This window comes from Bos taurus, chromosome 22, assembly GCF_002263795.3.
Source record: "Bos taurus isolate L1 Dominette 01449 registration number 42190680 breed Hereford chromosome 22, ARS-UCD2.0, whole genome shotgun sequence".
In the NCBI taxonomy this organism is placed as follows: Eukaryota; Metazoa; Chordata; class Mammalia; order Artiodactyla; family Bovidae; genus Bos; species Bos taurus.
The window spans coordinates 14,657,472-14,678,718 of record NC_037349.1 but is presented as its reverse complement, the minus strand read 5'-3'; the positions used below and the strand labels follow the sequence as shown (position 1 = coordinate 14,678,718).

Below are 21,247 nucleotides of genomic sequence, written 5' to 3'. Positions count from 1 at the left end.
AGGGAGGAGGCTTGAGGAGGGCAGATGCCAGGAGTCCTGGCTCCTACACAGAGGGCAACCGTGCCCCTTGGTGGGAGAGAGTGGAAGGAGCCAGCAGACCCAGGCACTCGTGTGTGTGCGTGTGTGTGTGTGTGTGTGTGCGTGCGTGTGGTGCATGGAGGCCCACCTCATCCAAACTCGATGAATTGTCATCCAAGCCACAGGCAACGGGGTAGGGGCCAGGTTCCAGGGGCGTCCAGCCCGCTTCGGTGCAGCTGCGGCTCACGTTGCGGCCTGGGTGGAGGGTGGGGTGGAGAGGAGAGAGGTTGAGGTGGGAGCTGGCAGGTTGGAGGAGTAGGCATGGAGGCTGTCTATCTGTGGGCTCAGCCCTACTCTTACCACCCGCTGCAGCATCAGGTTCCAGCTGTTCTGACCTAGATATCCAGGATACCACGCGGCAGCCTGGGGCAGCCTGGGGCAGGGAGAAGCCCCTCCAGGGCCGCCAGTGGACCCTCCCACACAGATGACAGGGCAGACATTCCTGCCCCTTGCTGTGTATAAACCTGACCTCAGGGCGATTTAAACCCTGATCCTCATCACAGGCAGCCTGGATCCTTGGCACAGACTGATCCCTGACCCTTGGCATGAGCTGAATGCTGACTCCTGTCACAGGGTCATGGATGCTACTGTGTCATTTGGTTTCTTGGTCCCGTGTGTACAGACAGCAGCCTTCTGGCTGGGGTAAGGGGCCCAGGCCTGCCCAGTTCTCCTGGGTCAGTCTGCCTGGGCCTATGGGTCTGGGTTTCCTCCCACACCCTGGGGCCAGGGGTTCAGATGTGCTGCTGGAGAGGGACCAGAGTAAGGCAGGAGGTGGGTGAGAATTGGAGGACATCTTATAAAGGCACAGATGTGAAGTCCTGACACATGGAGAAGTGGGAGTTCCTGGCAGGAGCACCTGCCCAGGCAATGGCAAGCATGAGAAGAATTGAGCCACACAGGATTGCAGAATCTCGGAGCTGAACCGCTGAGGCTGGGTTTCCGGGGCAGTGTACTGTCCTCTGTCCCTGGAGGCCCAGGGCTGCAGCCAAGGGACAGGACCATTAATGGGCCATGTGAGGTGAGGGGTACCCCCTAGGGTCCCCCTCTTCAGGGCAGGGAGGGGCTGGATAGGAAATGGGCAAGACAAAGAGGAGCCCCCTTGCCTCTATCCCAGGACTGCTTACAGAGACACCGAGTCCAGAAGAGAGCCCACCTGCCAGGCTTGTTGTTCGGGAGGGAGGGAGAAGGAGGAGGGAGATGAGGAGGAGGAGGGAAAAAGGAGAGGGAGAGAGGATGAGAGGAGAGAGAACAGGTAGGAGGAAGAGGTAAGAAGTTGAGAAAGAAGGTGGGAGGAGAAAAGATTAGGGAAAGAGATGAAGCGAGCTGATGAGGAGGAACTGAGAAAGAAGATGGCTCCTGACATCCTTGCCTTCTAGCTGCTTTCTCACCTGAACCACCATCGTCAGCGCCACCATCAACATCATCGCCATCACCATCACCACCACGGACGTTTTGAGAACTTTCCCCAGGTATACTGGATAGAGCACTTCGGGCACATTATCTTTTTGGAGCCCCTCAATTATCACAGTTGGGGAGCCAAGCTCCAAGAGGCTGGTCACTTTTCCAAAACCACATAGGAGATACAGGGTAGAGCAGGTGCGGTCCCCACAGTCTTCCCAGGTAACTTTGACCCTCATCTGCACTGACGTGACTGAGGACTTAGTTCAGGTGTCCAGGTGCAGAGCTGTAGGAGGCGGGAGGCGTCAAGCTATCCTGAGCTTGGGGAGGGTCACTGCGCATGTCTAATATTTCGAAACTTTGCCGTGTGCTCAGAGCATCCCAGGTAACTCCCTATTCACTATTTCTGTGAATCCTTCTGGCTGCCATTTGAAGGAGGTGCTTGTCACCCCATTTTCTGGATAGGGAACTGAGGGATGGCTGGGGTAGGGGGATCTCCAGGAAGGAGCAGTCGGCTGTGAGGTTCCTTCCTGCCACTGTGGCAGGAAGGACTTTGCAGAGGAAGCGGCACTGGGCTAGGCCAGTTTCCTGGGTTACACTTTTTTCATCTAGTTGCCCAGGAAAACACACCCTCTTTCCCCTACAGATTCAGCCCCTAACCCAGTCTCCTATTCCTCACCATCATTTTCAGAGTCACCAACGATAGCTGTGCGGGTTGCTCACTGCACAAGGGCATCTGGCTGATGGACACCGAGGGGTAAAGTGTACTTCCTATTCAGCTTGTCACAAGGTGGGCTCAGTGAGCAGTTGACTGACTCCACCTGAGGAAAAGCTGCCTTCTCTCATCAGCCTGAGGGCTCGGTGGGGGCCCCAGTGAGGCTGGCAGCCTCCGTGTTAGCCAGATGGTGGGCTGGAGTTCCGGTTCTCAAGTGAAGGAGCTGCCTTCTCAATTCCAGCAGGGACAGAAGGAGGAGCCTCAGGAGGGATGCAATTAGCATAGTGTCAGAGTGGAATGCAATTAGTGGGTGCTTCCAGGGATGCGAAGAAAGGCTGGTTGCCAGGCTCTGCAGAAGGGAGCATTATGAGAGCTGCCCCAGGGAGCTCAGGTCCTACCTGCCCAGGTGCTGGGTCCCCCTGGAAGAGGGTTGGGCTAGCTGGGTGCTGGCCTGGACTGTGACATGCCTGTGGCTGAGGCATGTCATGGAGGCCACCCTCAAGGACAGCACCCAGATCTCCTTGACCGCTAAGCACGCATCCCTGAGCACTGGGGAGCAAAACAAGACTGCCTCACAGAGACGATTTGGTCCCCCTCCCATTCTCACTTTACAAATAGGGAAATAGGCCCAGAGGGGGAAAGGTCACCTGGAGAGAGAGACTTTTGCTCATCCTCTCAATTCTTATCTAGGTCCTGTCCATCACCACCCCTTCCCACCGCAGCCCTGCTCCTCCCTCTGTCCTCCCCCAACTCATCAAACCCATACCTGAGTGGGGCACGCTGGATCTCTCCCTCCCTCTTCCCCCACCTTCCTGCTTCCCTCCCCTGACTTGCCGTCCACCCAAGTCCAAACCATCAGCATCTCTCCTCTGCCCTGGGGTTGTACTCCCAGAATCCTCTCTTCTCACAGAAACCAGTTATCAGTTAAAAATCCCCAACTGGACTGTGTCCGTCACCTGCGCAACCTCTGTCATGGCTTCTGAGTGAACTCAGGGGAGAGCCCACGCCCTGTCAGCCCTCCAGGCCTCTGCCTGCCTGGGCCCTGTTCCCTCCTCCCTCCCCCGAGCTCACGTGGCCTCCACTGAGTTTCCTCAGGGCTCATACCACGGGCTGTGGATCCTCTCAGCGACCCCCCCGCCCCTCTGCCCCCCCGCCAGGATCTTTGAGACTCTTTCCCAGCCCAGGTCTTCAGACAGTAGTCCCAGTATCACCTCCTTGTAGAGGCCGCCGGGACAGCTGCCTTAGGTTGCTTCTGTCTCTTCTCTCTCCCAGCACTGCTTACTACTTACAATATTTGCATGTGCTTTCTTGCTAAATGTCTCCAACTAGAACATGAGCTCCCTGAACACAGAGCATTTTATCCTTCTGACCCATGCTGCGTTTGTCCAGCCCAGTGCTGGTCAAGCCAGTAGGTGTTTAACGAACATTCTCGGAATGTAAGTATGACTGACTATGTGCCCTAAACCCCTTTAATTATTCAGTAGCAAGACGGCCCATTTCCTGAAGAGGTCCCCCCTTTTCTTTTCTACCTTGTATGCGCACATTCACTTAAGCAGGACCTGACAAGTTGTGCAAGAAAGGCCAGTTTCGCAGAGTCTGGAAGATCATTGCCTCCAGGTAGTGAAAGAATGAACCAAGACCAGCCCCCCAAAATGGGAACATGGGAGTCATAACTGCCAATCAGTTATCAATCGCTGAACAAATATTTAGTGAGCCCTTCCCACATGCTTATCTTTCTGGGAAGAGCTAATCAGATCCCATGAGCCCTTCAGAGAGCTAATAGTGCAGCCTCTTCCAGGAAGGCCCCCCACACCCCCAATTGTTCTAGCCCCTTGAGCACCTCCTTTGCCTTCTCACTTCCTTGAGAGGTGATTCCCCACTCCGGCCACCTCTACTCCTGCCACCCAGCTCCCGCCCTTCAAACCGAGGTTCTTACCTTGAATGGAGGAGAAGAGCTTAAAGATGAGGGGACAGGCCAAGACAACCACCTGGCCCCTAGGGGTGGCTGGCCAGCAGGTGAGGTTGTCCCACATCTTGCCACAGCCTGTGGAGTGAAGGCAGAGGACACACGGGTCAGCGTAGTCACCAGGGGCCTCCAGCCTTGGTCCTGAGCCCACAGGCACCCACCCTTTTCCTCCTTGTCTAGGCTCCCACCTTGAGGAGCCTCCAGTCTGAGAGGGGAGACAGGGAGGGAGGAGAAGGAGGCATAACTACAGGTCCATGGTTTTTGGTGAGAGACAGAGCTCCCCTTGTGTGTTTCAAACAGTGGAGGGGGTTTGTTTGTAGCAGAGCTTGCGAGGAAGGGCTTCCCCAGCATTCGACGCACAGGCGACAGGGATGCCAGGCGGGCATTTTGCACGGTCCTGCACAACGGCGAGTTGTGTAGCGTCTGGGACTCTCAAATAAGAGTTGCTGGGTGTTTGCACAGATGAAAACCTTTTGTAATGACCAGAGGCTAGACTCTTACTCCATTTTACAGATAAACACAAGGCACTTATTGTACGGGTTTGACAGTACAAGTTTTCCAGGAAAGAAGCAGCCAAGTAAAGGGAGAGAAGGCTGGGCTTTGCTGTGCTCTGAACTTTACTAAGAGTTGTTCAATGTTTTGGAAAATCACGTTACTTATGGCAATGCTGCCCATAAACCTGGGTCTGTGATGCAACCAGCGTATATATCAATCTACATTTAAAGCTCTCACATTCCCAGAATTTATATTTATAGGTACAACCTTTAGACTCTGTCTTCTTATCTTTTGGTGTGATTGTGCTGGAATGTGTACACAGTATTTTATTATATATGTCTTTATTCTATTTTTGTTTTACGTTATAATTAGGACATCATTAAAAAAAAAGGTGTATGTCCTAAGTTTCATTTTAGAATAGTAAAGGAAGCATTAGAAAATATTTGTTATAAAAAGGAGCTGTTGGGTATGATAGGGTGATGAATATACTGGGGTTTATCTAGTTCTTGAGGAGTCTTCATAAAACTCATAAAGCAACACCAAATTACCATATGGACTGTAGCCCACCAGGCTCCTCTATCCATGGGATTCTCCAGGCAAGAATACCGGAGTGGATAGCCCTTCCCTTCTCCAAGGGATCTTCCTGACTCAGGGATCGAACGCCAGGCTCCTGCATTGCAAGTGTATCACTTACCATCTGAGCCACCAGAGAAGCCCACCATAAAACAACACAAATGCCTCCAATCCAATAAAATTGTGAACTGTGACAGAGGCTGGTGATTAGGGAGTGAATTCGGATAAAGCCCTGTATCACAGGCTGTGTTCTCCACTGCGCACCTGTTCACCTTGGCTGGTGAAGCCTGCACAGTGGGGTCTCTAGGGGTCCGCTTGAATAGGCAGATGCCAGTGCTGTGGTCTTGCCTGTTCAGGGCCTGAGTGCCCCTGAGGAACAAGGACTCCTCTGGATGCCCTCCCCCGAGGGAGGTTTAATTGTCTCTTTGCAACACTGCCAGTCCCATAGATTTACTCAGGAAACCCAACCCCTGAGCCAAAGTCAACGCCAGCTGGGCCAAACCCAGCCCAGCCCAGGTCCGAAGGTTCACGAGTTCCCAAGAACGGGGCCTGGGAAGAGGAGGCGGAAGGACATCCCCATTCGGGGAAGAGCCTTGAGCCTCTGGATACTAAGGTGGGCCAGCAGTGGGGAGGGTAGGGGTACCTTCTGGGGCTGCAGGAGCCAGGGGGCACCTGCCCCTGAAGGCTGAGAACACCTGGATCTCCGGGGCCTGGTCAGAGAGCACAGGCTCCCTGCCTTGGGGACCCCATCCGCTACCACCCGTCCTATCCTGAGTCTTTTGCGGCCTCACTAGGGCTCCCGTCTCTCTTCCATCCCTGTGCCCACATCTCTGGAGGCCATGTAGCTGTCAGTCAAACCTTGCTAGATCCTGTTAATGGTATCATCAGCAAACACTTATGCAGCCTTTATATGTGGGAGACATTGTTCTACCCTCTTTATGCTAAGAACTTATTTAACCCTCCCATTTTACAGACAAGCAACTGAGGGATAGAGCCATTACACAACTAGCTCCAGGTCTCCGGCAAACTGCTTGCCCTCTGCCTGGTCCGAAGGACTCGAGACCCTTTCTCTGGGAATTCTGCTTGGCTGGTCTGTGGATAGCCCTAACAATGCTGGGCATGCCCTGGTTTGCAGGCCTGCTATTGTGTCTGGGTTCTTGCCAGGCTTCAGGCTCTCTAGATTTCCAGTTGCCACCCGGATCAGGAATGGATTCAGAACTGGGTGTCCTGAGCTCAACTTCACCGGAAGTGGCACAGAGAGGAGGGAGCCTGGGCTCTATGCCCCCAGGGTGGCCACACTTGGCCTCAAGGAATCTCAGTACCACCAGGGCTGGGCTGTAAACTGCTGGGGCACAGGCTGGTGGACCGGGTGGGGCTGGGGGGAGCCAAGGAAGAGGGGCCAGTACCTGGTCAGGGAGGCTTCCTGCAGGAGAGAGCAGGGTCAGGAAGCTGAGAGGGGTGACAGCCAAGAAAATGCTGGGCATCTGGGGTGCCTGTGGTTGTGAGCTGGGCCCGGGAGTATTCTCTGTGTGTCTGCCCCAGGGAGGCCACACAGGTCCCACTGCACATGTCACCAGGCCCACAGAGACCCAGGGCCCAGGCTGGCTATGTGTGCCCACAGTGGGGCTGCAACCTCAATGGGAAAGAAAGCTCAGCCTGGGTGGGGGATGGCGAGGCAGGGTGGGGGCCTCTGCTGTGTCATTCTATAGATGTGTGTGCACAGACACACGCTGACAAGCATTCCCTGGCACATAGAATCACAGACACACATGTAAACATGCATCCAGGTATGCTTACTTGAACATGGAAGAACCAGACATAAGCAAACACAGGCACAGAGAGACACACACAACTCACGGACACACGTGTATAGACACAACTGAGCATACCACAGACATTCACACACACACACACACACACACCGCACACCAGGCAGACATATCCAGGCAGGTCGAGGCTTACACAGACATATGCCTCCAACATACAAAGACGCTCAGAGTCAGACACAGGCTCCAGAGGCACAGATGCAGCCCTAGACAGACATGGGCCAGGAGTGCACAGCCAGATGTGCACGAACACAAAGAGTCCTGCACAAGATCATGGGGCAGACTCACCGCCCACAGACCCTTCATGGCCTCCTCTGCATCTCAGGCCGACTGCCTGGTGAGAGTGTTGGCTTCCTACAGGCACCCTGCGCCAGCAATGACCTCATTGGGATCACAAGGGTGGCCTGCCTCCGGGGCCTGGGAGGTGCTCTAGTGGGGCCTAGAGTCTGGTGTCTGGGCCTCTCCAGGCTGTCCATGATCCTGGATCTCACTGTTGAGACTTTCCAAAGCTGTGTGCAGCCTGGTCTTGACTTCCTGCCCCAGAGGCAGGGGCAGGGGGGCGTACAAACTATAGGCAGGTCTGGGCCATAGTTTCAGGGCCCTGGGAGACAGGGCCATAGTTTCAGGGCCCTGGGAGAGAGAGGGCCATCCTTCCTTGAGAGCTGGGAGAGGCAAAGGCCGTCTGTGATGCTGCACACACTCAGTGCTGCAGGAGGTGGGAATCAGAGCCCAGGAGGAGGGACTTAGGCTGGGGTTCATGACTGTCAGCCTCAGTGAGATGGGAGGACAGGGGAGCCAGGAAGAACAAATGCTCCCTGCTCTTGAGCCAGGCTGCTCTGTAGCTGCAACCCCAGCTTCAGGGAGGTGACCTCTGGGAGAGAGACCCAGAGCTAGCCCAGGCACCCCACTGCTTCAGCCCCTCCCCCTCCCAGAGAGGCATGAACTCTACACCCACTCCCCACCCGCCACGGGCAGTCCGCCTTGGCACCTTCTGACTTCCCAGACTCTCTGCTTCTCCACATCCTGCCCGCCCTTGTGAGTCTGGCTCCAGCAACAGCTCTTAAAGGAAGCCCTCTATTTCCTTCCATTCTTACCCCACGGTTGCTGAGCCAAACGTGGGGAGCACAAGATTGGGGAGTGAAGACCAGAGGGTGATACCAGGTGATCCGATGGCCCTGTCGCTAGGCAGCCTCAACCTGAGGGTGGAGCAGGGCTCACGATGAGAGGGAGGTGGGCTACATGGAGGGAGGAGGGTTCTCTCTTGCCACCAGGGGCCTCACCTGCTGTTTCATTCTCCAGCTGCGCCTCCTCCAGGCACTGTTCGTGCTGTACCGCAATCATCCGTAGATAGTCACACTCTTCCTGCTGCAGCCCCACCGCCCAGCCGCCCTGGGGGAGGGAGACAGGGAGGGGGACCCGTCAGCCTCATTCATCCACAGCCTACCTGTCTGTCCAGGGGCTCCAGGAGCGTGGGGCTAAGCAAGGCCCAGTCACCGGACTAACCCAAGTTCCAGACTGAACCCTGGCCCCAGTCTGAACTCAACCTTAGACTGAAGTCTGAGCTTGACCTAGATCTGACCCCAAACTCTTATCCAGTGTCCCCTGAAAAGCCCTCTGCTGTGAGGGCCCTGTCATGGCTTCCTGCTGGCTCCAGCAGTACTGTGGCTGTAACAACACCATCTCTGTGGGTGGCACAACTCTGGACAGAGGTCAGAGGGCCTCTCCCTGGAGCCCAGAGCTGGCCCACTGGACCTCCAGCTTAGGCTGGGAGCCCTGGGTCCCTGTTTCAGTCTCTGTGGATGAGTGGGGCCCAGCAGGTGCTACCTTGTTCTGAGTTGGACCCTTCTGGTTCTCGGAGCCAGGCCTGGGAGGAGTCCAGGAGTCTGGCTCCATTTTTCATCCTCTGTCCCCATTCCTGGAGCCTGTGCTTCTTCCCCGGGTCACCAGTCTGGGAAGGGAATGGTGGTCCTCCTTGACCAGACCCTCCACCCTGCTTCTTAGCTTCTGAATAATTCAAGCTCTAGCAGATCTAGTGAGGGTGAGGGAAGTCTCAAGAAGTAAGAGGCCCCTCTAGAATGGCTCATGATCCAACCAGGCCTCCTCTCACAGAGGTCACCAAGAAGCCCAGGCTTTTCCCCTCCCTCCGCTGTGCCCTGGCCAGGGATTAAGGGTAAAGTCAAACCTGTGTGCCAGGGAGATACTGGCATTGGGGCAGACATGTGAGTAGGGATGACAGCTGCCCAAGAATAGCCGGAAAAAACAGGTCTTGGGAGTCAGGTCTTGTGGAGAAAGGTGTGGTAAAGGCCTCAGTAAAGGAACCACTGGGCTGGTGGCAGTTTCTGCCAGTCTTTTTGGCATTAGGGAAGTGGCTGCCACCCCACTTCCTCATCTCTGCCCAGGGAGAAGAATGCCACAGTTCCCAACATGGCTGTGGGGAGAGTCCCGCAAGATTGCTCCAGAATCAGAATTTCTTAGTGTCTCTTCCAGCTTGTCCCCCTCACCCTGGAACAAGGTCTTGGCCCTCAGTTTCCCTAAGGGCCAAATGGACTTTGGCCCCCTCCCCTGATGACTCTAAGGCTTCTTGCAGTAGGGTTTTGGGGAGAGCACAGGTGTTTTGGGAGGTTCCCCTTATTTCCTTCTTTTAAGGAGATCCCTGTCTGGCCCCTAGGCACCAAGGGTGTGACTGTAACCATTGCTCTAGACAAGTCAGTCCCACCGTAAGCACGTGACTCCAAAGGTGCAGGACCACAATCTTAAATCTCATACCTTTTCTTTTAAACAGTTACATGAACAACTGTATCATGCTCCATAATAGATCTGTGTTACTTTCCATATGTCAGCTTTTAAATGACTTGTGCTTAGTCGCTCAGTTGTGTCCGACTCTTTGTGACCCCATGGACTGTAGCTTGCCAGGCTCCTCTGTCCATGGGGATTTTCCAGGCAAAAATACTTGAGTGAGTTGCCATGCCCTCCTCTAAGGGCTCTTCCCTTCCAAAGGATGAAACTCGGGTCTCCTGCATAGCATGTGGATTCTTCACCATCTGTGCCACAGGGAAGCCCAGGAATACTGGAGTGGCTAGCCTATCCCTTCTCCAGGGGATCTTTCTGAACCAGGAATTGAACCAAGGTCTCCTGCATTGCAGGCGGATTCTTTACCAGCTGAGCTACCAGAGAAGTCCTTTAAATGACTTACTAGCTAATATTTTTACCCTAACTGACTGGTAGAGTTAACAGTCCGAGATGGAACCCACATTCTCTGTGTGGCTTTCATGCTAATGGCTCATGGGTGAGTGAGGTCTGGGTGCTGGGTCACATGCTTCCCCTCTTTCCCCAAAGTGTCGAAGATTCTCATGGAGCTTTGTCTTAAGGGATTTGTGTTGGTTCATCCTGCTGGGGCATAGGAACAAGGGTGGCCAGAGGGATCCTGGAGGTGGACTCTGGAAGAGGAATCTGGGGTTTGGCCAGCCCAGCTTGTGTCCCACCATTGGTCTTTCTTGCTTTGTTGGAGCACACTTCTCCCAAGGGTACCTTCCAAGCTTGTCCTCAGTCACAGGGTGTGTTCTGCCTTCTGGTGCTTCCCCAGCCTTGCCTGCCTCTTCTGCCCATTTTCAGCTGCCATCACCCCCTCAACCAATTTTAGTTAAACCCAATGGCTCAGCAAGTAAAGAATCTGCCTGCAAAGCAGGAGGTGAAGGAGATGCAGGTTCAACTCCAGGGTTTGGAAGATCCCCTGGAGAAGGGCATGGTAACCCACTCCAGTATTCTTGCCAGAAAAATCTCATGGACAGAGGAGCCTGGCAGGCTAAGGTCCACGGGGTCGCAAAGAGTTGGACATGACTGAAGCGAATGAGCATGCACTCCTCCATGTGAAAGCAGGATGAATAGTAAGTAGTAGACATCAGAGTTACTGCCTTCTATCATTCTTTACAACTCCTCCGGTGGCATATCCTCATTCTGTCTGGGAAATCACGTCTTTCCCCACTCCTAGTCCATAGGTTCTGATGAACCCTCTCTCAGGGGATCAACATGTAACCAGACCTAAGTCAGTTAGTGTTCCTGGCCATAGTGCCTGGCACATGGTCCAATTCACTCCTCAGAGCCAGGAAGCTCATTCCTGGGACCTCGGATTAAGCAATTAGGTAAGTGGATTTGTTCTTGCCCACTGGACTGGAAACCTCAGAGGATGCAGGGGCTAGAACTACTGCTCCCACCTGGTTGCCAAGTAGAACCCAGTGATGAAAGCTGCATGTTAAAGGCAGGAAAAAGAGATGGAGAAAAATGGGATCCTCTGGACATTGTCTGAGCCCTTGAATGCAGCCATGCCTGAAACCAACCCTGCTTCCAGCAACATGACCCAATAACTTTCTGTATGGCTGAAGCCAGTTGAGTTTTCTGTCCCTGTAACCAAGAGTCCAGACTTGTGCTCTGAGACTAGGACAAAGGATGCCCTCATTTGCTGAGCCTTCTTTTCTTTTTCTTTTTTTAATATTTATTTGCTTAGTAGGTTGCACTGGATCTTAGTGCTGGCACGCAGGATCTTCAGTTGCAGCATGTGAACTCTTAGTTGTGGCATGTGGGATCTAGTTCCCTGAGCAGGGATCAAACCCAGGCCCCCTCCATTGGGAATGGAGTCTTAACCACTGGACCACTAGCGAAGTCCCTGCTGAGCCCTCATAAGCCTGGGCTATGGCCCTGCTGTTTGCCAGGACACATTCGTTTTCTAATCACTGAGGGCATCTCAGGGCTCCTGGAAGTTTCTGCTTGCTACTCTCTGAGGGTGCAGACTGCGGGGTTAACTTCTGTAAGCAACTCTGCTCCCCCAGAAGCACAGTAACAGAGTCTCTCCTGAGAGGCACTATGTAGAAGCAGGGCAGGAGCCCTTGGGGTCGCCTGGGATATCTCTGAGTAAAGTGGAGGTGGTCTAGAAGAGGAGTTCTGCTTTCACCATGGCCGAGTATTGGGCCCCATCTGGAGAATGGTAGAGGAAATAGAGACCCAAAGAGGGACCAGAGGTCAGTCAGCAATGCACATTTCCCAAAGGACCTAAGTCTCTGGCCACTGGTCTGGACAGCATCAATCCCTCTCTGTGGGCTTGCCTCGGGCCATCTGGTCAACCATTGCCCTTTGGAGGACAGGGCCAGGGCAGCTTCCTCTAGCCTTATCACTGAGGAATTTGGGCAGACTTTGAACTTCCTCTTCTATATATTTTCCTATTCTAAACATCCTCATTATCCTGCTGGACTCCAGACACACAAAATTAGAAAATTCCCAGCCAGATACAGCCAAGTCTATGGCCCCAGGGAAGGGATATAGCTGGTGTGTGGGATTCAGAGAATGGGCAGTAGTGGGCCTTTGAGGTTGTGTAAGAGTCTGATAATTAGAGGTGGAGTAAGGACATTCTAGTCAAGGCTATGGTTTTTCCAGTGGTCATGTATGGATGTGAGAGTTGGACTGTGAAGAAAGCTGAGCACCGAAGAATTGATGCTTTTGAACTGTGGGGTTGGAGAAGACTCTTGAGAGTCCCTTGGACTGCAAGGAGATCCAACCAGTCCATTCTGAAGGAGATCAGCCCTGGGATTTCTTTGGAAGGAATGATGCTAAAGCTGAAACTCCAATACTTTGGCCACCTCATGCGAAGAGTTGACTCATTGGAAAAGACTCTGATGCTGGGAGGGATTGGGGGCAGGAGGAAAAGGGGACAACAGAGGATGAGATGGCTGGATGGCATAACCGACTCGATGGACGTGAGTCTGAGTGAACTCCAGGAGTTGGTGATGGACAGGGAGGCCTGGCGTGCTGCAATTCATGGGGTTGCAAAGAGTTGGACACGACTAAGCAACTGAACTGACTGAACTGAACTAAGGACATTCCAGAAAGTAGGAACAGTGTGTGCAGAAGCACAGAGGCAGGAAAATGCCTAACACAGTCAAGTTTGCAAGAGGTCTGATGTGGCTTCAGTAAGGGGTGCTGGAAGCATCAGGAAACAAGTTTGGAGATGTGGACAGGGGCCAGGCCTCATCAGTCCCTGCTTGGACTAGTGTAGAAGCTTTCAGCCCCACCACGTGCAACCTGAGGGATCTTTGTAAACCGTGTGTCTTCATTATCATTCTCCTGCATCAAATCTCTGATGGTCCTAGAAGTCAAAGCCCGTACATCAAAATGGCACTCCAACCCTTCCAAACCCCACCACTGCCTACATCTCCTAACTTGTCTCCTGCCACTTCATGTGGAGAGGAGAAAGTGGGGCTCAAACGCAGTCCAACCTTGTTTAGTTGTTCAGTTGTGTCCGACTCTTTTGTGACCCCATGGACTGTAGCCCACCAGGCTCTTCTGTCCATGGAATTCTCTAGGCAAGAATACTGGAGTGAGTTGCCATTTCCTTCTCCAGGGGAATCTTCCTAGATTAGGAATCGAACCTGTGTCTCCTGCTTGGAAGGTGGATTCTTTATCAGTGAGCCACCTGGGAAGCCCTCACTTTGCAGTTGGGTTAAGATGAGAGCTTCAGCCCAGTCTAGTTCCCCACTACCTTCTTTGTGACAGGCATTCCTGAGCCCAGAAGAAGGGATTCAGGCAAGATGAAGAAGTCCCTAGCATCTTTGCGGTTCTGATCCTGTGTCTCCTGCCATTTTGTTGGCTGCATGTGGGAGGTAACTGCCTGGGGATTTGCAGTATAGTCCTGAGTGTCTGGCTGGGGGTCTGGATTAGCCATGTCTTGTTAACTCCACCTGCTCAGGACGCCCCTTCCTGTCTATTCCCACAGTAAGGGGCTTGGGAGAGAGCTTTGCTTTCTCCTCCTAATGGGGCCCCCTGAGATCTGGGGTAAAGGCTGAGGTGGGGCAAAGGGGGAAGATGCTGGGAGTTCTAGCTGTTAGGTGCTGGGGGCTTAGCAAGAGAGGGTGAGCCCACCTCAGGTGTTGGGGGCCATACCCAACTCCTCTCAAGGGAAGCTTGAGACCACAGCTACTGGCCTGGATGAGAAGCCCCTGCTTCACCCAGGGCCAGAGAACTATGGCAGAAGAAGCCAAGGGAGACAGAAGCAGGGTGGTGGGGGCACATGAGTCCCTCCGAGGAGCAGCTAGTCTGTGAAAGCATCTAAAATGCAACAGGCTGGAATCTATGAAACAGGAGAAATTCCTGCCTGTAAGGTACCAAGCACTGGGGGCCACCGTGGATGATCTGTGTTTCCGAGGTTTGTCAAAGGAGGGCTCTCTCTCTCTCTCTCTCTTTTTTTTTTTTTTTTCCTGCTAGGGATAGTTGGAAAAAGCCGTGGAAAGGGAGCAGAGAGAGCAAAGGCTCCCATTACCATGTTACATCCCACGATTTACTTAAGCCCCTCCCTACCACCACTGAAATAATGGAGCATCAAAGGGTCATGCGGGGAAACTGAGGACTCAGAGAGAAAGCAGTGTGATCAAAGGTACATAAGACCGCAAACCAGCTTCCCGGATGTCCCCTTCATTTTGGTTTCTGTGTTTGAACTGGTGAGGAGTTGCAGATCTTGTAGTCAAGGAAGAAGTGAGGGTGGAGAGGAGAGGAGGAGGAGGAGGAGAAAAGAGTCGGGGCGGGCACAGGAAGGTGAGGTAAATCATGGGATCCAGAGGTCACAGAAAAGAGGAGAAATAGGCTCCCGCCTTTTCAGAGGGCACAAGAGGAAGTAGAGATGATTATCTTAGTGGGAAGAGAAACAAGGGAGTCTGCTGGGCTGATAGGAAGGTATCATAGGTTGATCTGGGTGGTGGCTACACAGGTGTACATGTGTGAGACAATTCCCTGAGCTATCACTTCTGATGTGTACATCTCATTAATTAAAACCTATCTCTAAAGTCCCAGGGCAGCGTATGGCATGCCATAGCCACTTTGGAAGAAATAGTTACTCTTATAAGATGGCATAGCCTAGTTAAGTCCACGAGTTCTGGAAGCAGACTTTTGGCCACTTCCTGGCTGGGCGAACTTGAGCAAGTCACCTCAGTTCATCTGTAGAAGTGGCAACAATGACAGCACCACCTACATCAAGGTTGTGTTGAGAGTTACATGTAAATGACACAGGGGGATTGACAAGGGTTACCAGTTGTTGCCAAAGCCCCAGCCCAGCCCCACATGCCCAGACACCAGCCTAGTTCCAGCATGATAGCCCTGCAGAATCCCAGGCAGCCTGAATGTCCTTCCCATTGACAAGTGGCAGCGGTGTCCACCAGAGAGGTCTCAAGCCTGGTTCTCCTTTGCCCCCTATTGCTGTCTGATTCTCTTACCCTCCCTGTATTTTCACGTTCTTTGGCCAATAGTCCAAAGCCTCTCGTCTCTGCAAATCCTGGGAAGGCTGGACATTCCTGATGGTCCAGTGCTTAAGACTCTGTGCTTCCAATGCAAGGGGCAAAAGTTTGACCCCTAGTCCAGAAACTAAGATCCCACATGCCACATTTTTGGCAGCACGGCCAAAAAATAAATAAAAGTCCTGGGGAAGGTTGAACTCTAGGGAGTAGGAGGATGGAGTGAGAACTTGTGCTGGGGGGTTGAGGGTAAGAAAAAGAGGGAGACATAGGGACATAAGCTTGGGTCTGGGGCAAGAAAGAACTTTCCGCAGTTCAAGGTGATACCAGGATAAGGGCTCTCATTATTAGGATGCAAAGGAGTTCAGCTTGGTGTTAAGCCTGGACCCATTAAAAGGCCCTTCTTGTGAGGTTTACTGAGGGCCACGAAGCCTTTCAGGTTTTTTTGCAGAGGATCACCATGAAGAGGGCCTTTACTACCTTTGTTACCATGATTTCACTTTGCTAAGCAGGGGCAGTAGGGACTCAGGTTTCAATCCTCTGTCTTTTGAAAGTCATCCTGGGTACCACTGCAGAAATAACACTCAGTTTCAAACATGGTGTCTGTGGGTGATGTTGGTGTCTGCTCAACTGCAGAAAGCAGGGCACCAGAACCTGGAGCCATGAGTCCTTGACATGTTGGCTGGTGACCTCTTCCTCTCCCCTCACCCCTCTTACCCTCCCCTGGGTAGGAAGAACTTGTTTTCAAGATGGCCGGAGGCACTTCCTGGGAGACACAGACCTTCACATCATGAACCACATGAGAAGGGGTGCAGATAAGATTGAGCCCTGTCTGGTGAAATCTAGCCTGCTGCCCACCCACCTGCTCAAGGCCCCCTGCTCTTCCCCTCACCCACCTGCCAGCTCACTATACAGCCCCATCATGGCACAGGCAGGAAAGTTCCTTGCAGTAAATGCAACACCCTTCTTCCCCCCTGATAATATCACCACATATCTTATGATGCTTGATTAAATGCTACTGGGGGACATCAGCTATTGAATATAAGCTATTAAGGAATCCCTGTTAATTTTATTAGGAGTGATGATGGTATACAGGAAAATATCCTTGATTTTAGAGATGCATCTTAAAATAATTTGGTCTATGCTATCTATAACGTATTTTCAAATACTTCAACCAAAAGAGCAAATGGTGCAAATATTAATGGTTAATAACTTTCAAATCTAGAAATTTGGAGTGGACAAACATTGGAAATTCCTATATTGCTGTTTTTGGTGACATCACTCCCGGAAATGGGCATTTCCATGTTCATTATACTACTTGCTCTACGTTTTTTTATATGCTTGAAAATGTTCACAATAAAAGTTTTAAAAAACCCATAACGTGGCAGAGAGATTAGATTGTATTTCTTTTTTTTTCTGAAATACATCTAAGGCATGTGAGAGAGCTTGCACACACTGCACATTTTCCTTGGTACAGTGAGAACAGCTTTGTGTTGGGGAGGTCAGACAGGAAAAGGAGGAATCTAGGAGGTTGAGAAGATGGAGCAAGGAGGAAGGGATGAGGTTTTGTCTAGTCCCCAGACCCCATTCCTGCATCCACAGCCAGAGGGGCACAGTGAGGAGTCCCTGTAAGTGGCAGGCTCCTCAGGCTGGATTGCCATGAGGCTGCCACCATGCGGAAGGGCCCATCATCCAGTCCTCCCTAAGAGGACTTGTCACCTGCCTGGGCCTGGAACCTCATGCCCCATATTGTCTGGCCACTCAATAGGACATACCACCCCCTGTGCCCAGGACTCCTGCCTTCCCTGGAAACTCCTGGGCAAGGGGAACAAGAGAGAGCTGAAGAACGGTCCACAAGGCTCCCAGGCTGGGGATCCAGAGGAAGGAACAACCTGCCACACAGTTCACACAGCACTCTCATATCCTTCAACCACAGAAGTCCTGACTGGAAGGCCAAGCCCTTTTCATAGTCAGTTGTGAGGCTGGGGTGAGATGGGGTGGGGTGGGGAAGACGTGGCTCCAGCCAAGGTGAAGCTGGCCTCTTTTCCCATTTCTCCTGCATGTTGGGCCAAGGGTTCTCACCCTCCTTTTTGTGATGAGGAAACAGAGGCCCTTCTACAGAGAGGAAACATGTTCTCCAGGTCAACTGGCCATGGAGTGCGCTGAGGACACAGCTCAGGCTACTCATCTTGGAAGTTCTAGAAATGTCTGGAAAGATGGATGTCAGGGCAGCATGGGACAGTGGAAACCTAAGATGGGAGCTCGATCTTCCAGCACAGCCCTGCCCACCCCCCACTCCTGGGAGCCTTGGGCAGGCCTAACTCACACGCTCACTCAACTTAAGGAGGAGACTTGACCCCTCTGTAGCCGTGTTTCCTAAACACCACAGGTGGCTGGCTAGGGGCCGGGATTGCTGGGTAGCCATGGAAGCTCCTGGAGCAGCTGGAAGCAGATGGCTGGGGCAGGAGGCCTATGGCAAGGTGAAGCTTTCAGGAGACGGCCATTAAGTCTCAGAGAGAAGTCAGAGGAACCAGGTCCCTCTGAATCCCTGGGCCAACCCAGCCTCTGGGCAGCGGGGTAGGGGGAGCTGAGGGCTTCCTCCTCCTTCTGGGGACAGGCCCATTGGTCCTGCCAATAGAGGCTGTCTCATAGTCTCAGGTGGAAGACTGGATCATTTGGTCAAACTCTTTAGGGACTGCCCTGCCTCCTCCAGGGAGCTTTCCCTGACCACTCCTCTGAGCGACCATTACCCCAGTTCTGAGAGGCTGCAGCCCACATCTGGCTGGGCTGGTTCTCCTGGGTCGCTGGCTCCGCTCTCTGCTACCAGCTGGAGAATCTTCCTAGGGCAGGGCATGGGTCTGTCCCTTCTCTATGACATCTCCTGTCTCCGCCCTTGGGCTGGGCACTGGCCTGAGCAGTTCTGCTACCAATGAGGAGCTCCTGTGCCTACTCTCCAGGGGGTAGGGGCAATGGAAAGCTTGAAGGGTGGCCTTGGGGAAGACTTCCTCTTCTGAGACACTGGAGGTTTTCTTTCCTTTTTGGCTTCCCTGTTCAGAAATTTCCTCTTCTCAGGCTGAGGTCAGGGCTCTATAAACAGGAGTGATACGGCCTTGGGTCTTCAAACTGAACTTTGCAGCTGCCATTTTATGACTCTGATAACACACTACCCCGCTTCCCCGAGTCTGGCTGAAGCAGGATTGCCTGGTGTCTATTTGGTATGGGAGCAAGTGGTGGCTTGTGTGGAGAAGGGAGAAGTAGAGAGGGAAATAGGGGCCCCTCATTCCAGCCTGCTCTCATCGACTCCTGGGTGAGTCCCTTCTCCTCCCTCTGCGGGCCCAGCCCTGCACTGGGCTGTAGGGGACATGGGAGGGTGAGAGACCTTAGGCCTTGATTCCATGGGATGGTCAAAAAGCCCCAGGCTAGGGTTGAAGAGTGAGGTCAGAGTGGGAAGGGCACAGTGGGTTGGAATAATCAGGGCAGGCTGTCTGCAGGAGGAGCTGGAGTTGGGAACTAACCAAATAAGATGTGGAAAGACAGGGGAGGGTAGGCATGGCAAGACCAAGGCTTGAACTGTCTCATGAGGTGGGGGACAGAAGTTGCTGGAGAGGGGACCCCACTGAAACCAGTCTGCCCCTAGACTGAGAAGCCTCCAGCAATGGGAGAATGTGGTGCCAGTGGTGGTCCCAAGATCCCTGGTTCATCCATGGAAAATTTGAGTGGTCAGAACTCAGGGGTGGGAGAGCCAGAGGGTTGCTGGTGAGGCCTGGAAGCTCTGTGACCCTGAGAGGCTGTAAGTGTTGCCAGAGTATGCCTTTAGGGCCAGAACTTGGTGGGGCTTTGAGAGCTCAGAAGGTGGGTCTCACCATAGCTATCAGTGAGAGAAGAATTATGCCAATTGTCATAATGTCTGCTTCCAGGACAAGCAATGAGCATCCCAGCCCAAGTGTACAGCACATTAGCGAGATGGAAACAGAGATTCCTTCCCTGGTGGAGGTGATGGTCAGGGAGATCCTCATGGGACAGAAGAGACTATAGATGACCCATATACTCCATCCACCCACCAGCCACCTGGAACCCACATGTTTTAGGCTTTGCTCAAGCTGCAACCACAGATTCCTCAAGCTCCAGGGGAGGGATAGAAAGAAATCAGCTTCAGTCCAGGTCTGATGGGTGGGGGATAGGTGTGGCTCTGATATCTTTGGGCCTCACTTTGCCCATCTGTAAAATGGGCTTGGGTAGTCTTCAGGTCTTCCCTGATCTTATAGGAAGATGACTCATGCATCTCCTGCCTCAGCCAGAATCTGCCCTGCAGCCCAGGTGAGTGTCCCCCCCTCCACTAGGCACACACATGGGCACAACCACACATGGGACACACGGGCACCAGGGGTACACACACACACACCCATGTGGAGATGAAGCCGAAGTGCAGGGAAGAGGGTGGCCACTGCTTCTTGGTTATTTGCTCCCTTCCCATGCACATGTCTGGCCTTCTCCAATAAACACCACCCCAAATCCTCATTGCCCACCACCTTGCACCTTGGGCTCCATCTCTTTCAACTCTGCTCAGTGGGAGGGCACAGGAAGGGTCTGCCTGCCAGTCACCTGATCCCCAAAGCCCCTTCCCCGGGGGGGGTGGGGGGGGCGCTCAGTGCTTGGTCTGCTGCTGAATGTCACTCCTACAAGTAACTTAATGCCCCACAGACACCTTCCGGCGGGCACAACACACAACGACGACCCTCACAGCCTCCCCCTAACCTACTGTCTACCAGACCTTCCATTTCAGTGGCCCGCAGTCCCCGACCCTGCATTCACTGACTTCGCCAACCCACAGCCGTTACACGCAAGGCAAGTTTGGAGCCAGCTCTTTCCCGCCGCCCCTCTACGAGTGTCCCAGATTCTGACGCAGAACGGGCTCCAGGCTGCGCGGGAAGGGACTAGGCGCGAGGGAGACCCTACCCCTCCCTCGGGTCTAGATCCGGTCTCAGGCGCAGCGAAGAGACCATGCTCCGCGCCCCTTATCCCCTCCATACAGACGTGAGCACACAGCCGGGCTCCCGTCACCCCTTCTCCACCCCCAGCTCCCGGGACTCCGGGCTGCCCGGCGGACACTCACCGCGGGGCCGAGGACGCAGACTAGGGCGCCGGTCAGCAAGCAGAACCAGCGGGCGGGCGGCGGGCATGTAGGGCGCATGGTCCGTCCCGAGCCGGCGGCGGGCGGCCCCGCGCCGGTAACTGGCAGGCGGGCGGCGCACCAGGCGGCCGACGGCGGGGAGCCTGACAGAGTGGCGCTGCCTAGGTGGTCCTGGCGCTATGAGGCGCCGCTCCGGGCGGGGGCGGGGGCGTGGGCGGGCCCTGGGGGCTCGTCTGACGGGCGGCGGGTCTAGCCAATGGCTCGGTAGAGGCGGGGCGGCCGCGCAGGTGTGGGGCGGGGCTGGGGGGCGCCCTGGCTAGTAGGGAGTCTGCGCGCTCCCCCCGCCAGTCTCGCACTTCAGTCCTCAATCGCGAGGTGTGGGTAGACCTTCGTCCCTTGGGACCGCATCTCCGGGAATCCCGAGAGCCCAAATGCCCCATTCTTCTGTGCTTGGCTCACGACGTTTCCAAGAGCCTGACTGCGATCTCCCATTCCCGCATGCCCCTTGAGCCCCACCCCAGGGCGCCCTGCTCTTTCACCTTCAGAGCCACCTGCTCTAGTAGGCCTCCCAATCTCCCCATTTTTCACTTCTGCACCTCGGAGGGTAGGTGCAGGCGGGCCGGACTACAAGACAAAACGTGACTTTTGATGCCCCAGGCTGAAGGCCGAGACTTGCTTAAGGTTCTGGGCTGCAAGTGCCCCAGATAAGTGGGGCTCACTGTTTGATCCGTTTTCAATCGCCCCAACTCATCCCTCGCGCGGGAGAGGCCACACGAAGGGAAGTTAGGGCGCAAGTGA

General features: G+C 53.8%; 1 protein-coding gene across 1 annotated transcript in view; it reads right to left on the bottom strand.

The window, feature by feature from the left end:
- Positions 1-20,617, bottom strand: part of VIPR1 (vasoactive intestinal peptide receptor 1) — a 31,860-nt gene extending 11,243 nt beyond the window's left edge. The window contains 4 exon segments of the mRNA NM_001081607.2: positions 167-273; positions 4,128-4,235; positions 8,332-8,440; positions 20,432-20,617. Of these exon segments, the coding sequence (NP_001075076.1) occupies positions 167-273; positions 4,128-4,235; positions 8,332-8,440; positions 20,432-20,509 (402 nt within the window). The 5' untranslated portion in view covers positions 20,510-20,617.
- Between the last annotated feature and the right edge of the window lie 630 nt (positions 20,618-21,247).